This window comes from Olea europaea, unplaced genomic scaffold (assembly GCF_002742605.1).
Source record: "Olea europaea var. sylvestris unplaced genomic scaffold, O_europaea_v1 scaffold6492, whole genome shotgun sequence".
In the NCBI taxonomy this organism is placed as follows: Eukaryota; Viridiplantae; Streptophyta; class Magnoliopsida; order Lamiales; family Oleaceae; genus Olea; species Olea europaea.
The window spans coordinates 211-6,635 of NW_019264864.1; the positions used below are offsets into that span (position 1 = coordinate 211).

Here is a 6,425-nt window from a genome sequence, read left to right on the forward strand (position 1 = left end):
GGTTATTTCCACTAAAGTAATAGTCAATCTGGCAATAATAATTGGTTGTTTCCATTTGATTGAGCGCTTAGCATCGTCCTTCCACATTTTTAGTTTCTTGCTTTCGATTTTCTTCCTCTCTGATTGGAGCTATTGGTTTCATTATTACTAAGTAGAGAAAATTTAGATCATATAGTGGACGTCAAGAGAATCATGAAAAAAGAAATAATGGAAAAAACGACGCACCAAAATAATATCATAACAGATGAGTGCTGGAAACACAAGCAGCCAATGCTTAAAGCTAAGTCAATCTAGAAAGTGGTGCTTAAAGCTAGATCAATCATGAATCAAGTCAATATTTGAGCTACTTGGGATAAACTGCACTCGCCGATGTAGAGGTTGGTCAAATACCATATTGAAGCTCCAAAATAATGTAAAAGATACAGGTTACAGAATATGCATCAAGATGTCTTTAAAGAATTGCTAGAGAAAACATGTGCAAAAATATGAGATTAATGCAAACGAAAATTGGAAGATAATATTTGTAATGAAAACCTAAGAAGTAATCAACAACTAAAGCAAGAACATAGTACATGAGACATACAGATTTTTAGTGATTTCAGTTCACGTCCTTCAGTCTTTTAATCAATGCATCCAGAGACTTCTTCTTAGGATTTTGCTTAGCTCCTCTGGTCCCAAAGGAACCAAACAGCCGATCAGATTGGTCCCTTAACTTCTCTGAAATGATTACCACTTTCCGGTAGTCCAGGGCATTATAGCTTCTCTCTCTAATTACTGGATTTAAGAAATTCTCTGGATGGTTGCTCAAAAGCAAATTAATCATTTGCCTCGACTCAACAAGTGCTGATTTCAACTGATTTGCATCTGCCTCAGTTAAAAGAGGAGCTTGATTCTCAGCAAATGATTCCAATAGTCGAATATCCACATCAAGCCCCATCACAGCATTTACATTGAACCTTCTAACTGATTCCCCAAGTAAAGCCCCAACAATCATCTCTGATATGTGAGAAAGGACATCTTGCAAAACCCTTCTAAGAACCTGAACCGGCAGAATCTGCTGAGCAGTAGAAACCAATGTTTCCAAGAAGATAATGACCTCATTCACATACTCATTCCCACCCTGCAGTGGTTCATCAGCCATCCAATTCACATTCTCAATCAATGACAGAAAACCATCAACCTTTTGCTTTAGTAATCCAGATAGCATCTCTTCAGCCGCATCACGAGCTTTCGTCAGTGGAAACTGCCTCCTGCCTCGTTCTGCCATCCTCAAAGGAATTCCTGAAAGCTGTGCAGCATGCCGAAAGAAGAAATCACAAGCACGCTCAAACACTGCCATATTTGCCGCCATCTGCATAGCCTGAGTAACTCCACTCATGGAACCATTAATAACTTTCAATAAAGCTCCATCCAAGACCTCAGTCAACAGCCTGTCCAAGTACTTCTTTATTACATCATAAAACTCAAGCTGCCCACCATGTGACATAAAACTCACGGAATCCTCAATAAATGATCGAACAATTCTACAACAGTCGGGGACTGTAGACGAAAATGGTGCCACAAATGGAAATGCAGGCATGATATTTGACGTTTGTAATTGAAATGAAAGCACGTTCATTGAATACTCGTACTCCTTCTTCATATACATCTGCTCAAACTTATCGGCTGCAAGTGCCTCAGCAATCTGCTTACGACAATCAGACAACAGCAATTCATGATATTTGTCTCTATGCTTGCTCAATACATCAAGCAAAGCATCAATGGGAAACCCATATCTACGCATTGTGACACCAAGCAAACTCACGTAATCCTTGATCAACAATAAATGATTAGCAGTATGCATCCTAGAAAACTGGTCCTCTAACACTGAACACATTTTACTCACAGCAGTGTCCCACAGATTTTCTACCTCCATTTTCGATATCAACCCTCCTCCAGTCCTGAGAACCCGGTCCTCCACTATAAAAAACCCAGCAATTTGAGCAAAAAAAGTCTGATGCGACTCCAGAAAGGGGGTCATTGAAGATACCTGAAAATCTGAAGTTAATTGAAGCTTTCGGTTTTCAAAATAATACTTCTGGAACCTAGCCTCAAGACCAAGAGTCTGATGTATATGATAAGCCCTGTATAACGGCGTCAAAGCAAAGCCATCCTCGCCAGATTCTTCCATTCCACTATTTCCATCATCATCTTCTTCAAGAGCATATACGCAGTCTCTTAAGCTGAGTCGGCTCTGCTCCTCGGCTTCGCGCTGCTTGATTCTCAGCTCCTCTTCCCTTTGGCGTGCAGCGGAGGCTTGGCCGATTGCAAGCTGACCCAAGTTCCGACTCACTATACGGATCTCCACCAGCCAATCCCCAAACTCCTTGCTGACTTTCCTCTCTATGTGAGTCCGAATCGCCGGGATCTGCTTCTCCATCATCCTCTTCAAAGTAGACGACGGCGTTTTGTCATGAAAATCCCTCTCGACAGAGTCCAAACACTTCAAGGCCATATAGAAGTTGCCTTTGCTTAGATGAAGATTCGCTCGCGAGCAAAGTTCAATCAACTGAACACAAATGTTAAGTGATCCAATAGCGAGAGCGATATTTCTGCATTTACTTCTGGCTTCGACAAACGAATCAAGCGTAGTCAAAAGAGGAACAGCGACGGATTGGAGCTTGGCGTTAGAGTCATAGAGGGAGGACTTAAGAGTATCGACGTCGGAGAGGAGAGATCGGAGGTCATCAACGGCCATAATGAAGTCCTGATAGTGGGCGCGACAGACATCTTCAATCTCCGACTCTTTGTATCGACGGAAGTGCTCGAGGTGGCGGAGGAGGATCTCCGGCTTGCCAGAGGCAAAACCCTTGCGGATAAATGGACCAAGGTCCTCGCCGTTGCAGATGGCGGCGGAGAGAAAGATCTGATCCTGCTTGTCCCCAGTGTCTCCGTTCTCCTTGGCCGCCGGAACCACCTTCCGTCGCATTTTCGTTGAGATCATGGCTACGATTTTGATTATTAATATTAAGAAAAGTCAGTTCTGGTTTTGCTTTTCTGACAGTTACCGCTGAAGCAACGGAGGGGATTTAGCCATTTAGAGGAGACACAGTGTTTGGCTAAGCATAAAAGGAACTTATAAGTAAATAAGCAAATAAAAAAATATTATTTTTGTTAAAAATTAAAAATAAATAACTTATCTGTTTTACGATCCCACAAAGCCTTGCCTTCCGGAACTTATAAAAGAGGCAAATGATACGCATGGGCCAAACCTTAACAAGTTTTGTGTCCTTGTGTCTCGATTCACTAATAAAAGTAAAAAGATATTTCGTTCGCGATGATTATTTACTAAAATCTTATATAATGTATGTTTTTTAAGAATATATTTTGTAATTTTCTTAGAATGTTTGATTAAAAAATATAAAAAATTATGAATTCGCATGAAAAATATTTTATTGTGAGACCGTTTAATTGAAACTTAAAGAATTTCTTCCAAACATAAACTTATTCGATTTGTAAGAGATAGAATTTACATGATTATTTTACTCAAAAGTGTATAAAAAAAAAAATGAAGTAACTGATCTAAATATAATTGAAAGTGAAAGCTAACCTTTATTTACCTTTAGGCTTAGCCACCACGTAAGGATTTTAGAATATAATAAGGAGGTGTTTGATAGACATTTTTATGTAAAAATGCATTTTAAAATAGTAAATTGATGTGAAATGTATGATTGAGAAATAAGGAAAATTTTTTTATTTATGTGTAATATTATTTTAATAAAGAATGTGTTGTTGAAAAGAAGTGAGAGAAAAATGCATTTCGAAAAAAATGGCTACCAAACGGGGCCTAATTCTACTTGTACATAATTGTGTATAAATTGATGGTGTAGAATATGGAGAAAGGAAAAGGGAAATATTTAGGCCCCGTTTGGTACACATTAATGTGAAAATAAGAATGAAAAATATAGTCGTTACGGGCTCCTCACGAGAGATGGAAAGTCAAATATGGTGGCCTGATGTGATGGATAACGGTCATATTTTTCATTTTAATAGACAAATAATGAAAAACAAACGGGGGCGTAGTCTGCTTTCTTTTGCCGATACTCTTCTTGCTCATGACATAAAGAGTAGGGATAACAATAAGATGCGTATATGACGAATTGACCATTTCCACTCTAGTCCTATCGAACATTTTTGTCACCTTTCCTTGTTCCCATAGGGCCGTACTTGGTAAGAGCAAAATGGGGCAAGTTTGAGGAGGGATTCAAATAGGGCGGGTAGGTTCCTAGTCCCAATTATTGTCCCATTTATTTATTTTATTTTATTAGTTTTTGGTTAGTAAATATTTTTTTTTTCCAATTTGTTAAAATAACTCATGTTTTCTTTAAAAATGATGATAAAATATTTTTATATTTATTTAATAAAAAAAACTTCATTTCAAAATTAACTTTAAACGAAACACGTAACTAGGCGAGGGCTATGTTTCATGTACCCGCTTCAGGACAATGAATCCCGCCTCGTTGTCTTCTCTTTACCCAATTAGACGGGGTAATTTTCGTCTCATTTAAGGCAGGCCGCGATAGCAATGGCAAAGCCAGAAAATAATGTTAGGATATAGGCTGGAATTAGGGATGGCTATCGACCCTTTAACCCACTAACTTCTGCTCGGCTCGAACTCGAGGGTTGAGCTCGGCTCGACTTTCGAGCTTATGGCTCGTGAGATCGCCTTTTTTTTATAAATGCAGCAAATAGATAAAACAAATGAAATCTATGTTTTTTTTTAAATAAATAAATCAAGTAAAAATATTTGATTAATATGATTCTTTTTCTTTTTCCTTTTAAAATAGATCAAATACAAACCCTCCACCTTTATCTGGGTTTGAGATCGACAACATAAATTTTGAGTAGATGAAGTTAAAAATTGTACACGAACAACTTGTAACGTGTACAATTTTTCAAACAAAAATAAAAACAGTGTTATAAAATAACAAATTTTGATTAAACTGGTGTAATTGAATATTACTTATCTGACGACGTGCAATTTCGATATATTTATCTTGTAGTCTAAAATGACCGTCCTACCAATTTTTCACGTACATTAATGCTTCCAAAATATGTTCTTTCAGTTGACTCCTGATTTCGAACAAAACCATCTTGCTTGCACTAAAAGCAGATTTCGAAGCTACGGTGCTAATCGAAAGTGTCAGTAAATCTTTTGTAATTGTGGATACTACTGGCCATTGTTCGTACCTCCTCCAAAATTCAATAACCTCTTTGGAACTTTTTTTAATTGTTTTATTGGTAGGCATATTATGATTAAAGTAATCAATTAATTCAACAAGCAAATGTATTTGCACTTCCCTCCAATGTTTGGTTAGATGTAGTAAATAAAGTATTACTAAATGAACATATTGCATTTGCATCATATCTATATGTGTTAATGCCTTGAAATAAATCTAATATTCTAGTGTCATCTTCTTCAATTTCAGTGGAAGGAGGAAGCACAGAAGATACTCAACTAATATTTGTATACATTCGTTCTGCATACAATTCATACATTTCACATAAAGTTGTTTTTAAATTTCTATACGTGATAGGTGTACTAAAAGTTAAAGCTCTTGAAATTTGATCAATTACATATTTAGATCCTGATAAATTATATCGGGGGTCCATGATGCATGTTAAACGAAATAATATAGGTAAGTATTCCCAATATTTTCTAAACTTCAATTCCATAGAGTATATAACTGCACTAAAATCGGGGTCATTTTTTGTATTTATGAAATGTCCTTACAATTATATAAAAACGTTCGAGCACCATACAGTTGGTGGAATAGTAAACTTCAGGTAAAATATTTGTACTATCATAAAAACTTGTCAAAAATCTTTTAACTTTTAAAGCTAAAAGCCAATCGGATTCATTTAGAATGGATTCTTCATTGTTTTTGATATGCCTATTGTTATAAAACTCAGTTATTAAATGTTCAAAAACCGTAGCATGACTTTAATAATAAGTAAGTGGAGTTCCATCTATGACCTACGTCGTTAACAAATGTTTTAGCATTCGTTCCCCCAAATTCGATACAAAATTTTTCAAATGCTTGTTTTCTACTAAGAAAAATCATGATATATATTAGTGCATTCCTAATTCTTTGTATTTCATCTTTAATATGTTTCAAACCATCTTGCACAATTAAATTTAAAATATGGAACACACAACAAATATGAAAAATTAACCACTGAAATCAAACTAAATACCCTACACAATTTATCGATAACTATTTTATTAATACTATCATTGTCAAATGTAAAAAAAAAAATGGAATTTTACTTTTACAATGATATTATTTAATAATAGTCATAATCGCATTATATATATTGCTAGCGCTATAGGAAAATTCAATAATTTTAAAAACAATAACTTTTCGTGCATATACCAAAGTGAG

The 6,425-nt window shown here is 35.9% G+C and overlaps 1 protein-coding gene across 1 annotated transcript; it reads right to left on the minus strand.

Moving 5' to 3' along the window:
* Nucleotides 1–347: 347 nt before the first annotated feature.
* On the minus strand, nucleotides 348–3,098 carry LOC111390082 (exocyst complex component SEC15B). Its single transcript, XM_023015068.1, has one exon. The coding sequence runs from the start codon at nucleotides 2,981–2,983 to the stop codon at nucleotides 599–601; it is 2,385 nt and encodes a 794-aa protein (XP_022870836.1). The 5' UTR covers nucleotides 2,984–3,098; the 3' UTR covers nucleotides 348–598.
* Between the last annotated feature and the right edge of the window lie 3,327 nt (nucleotides 3,099–6,425).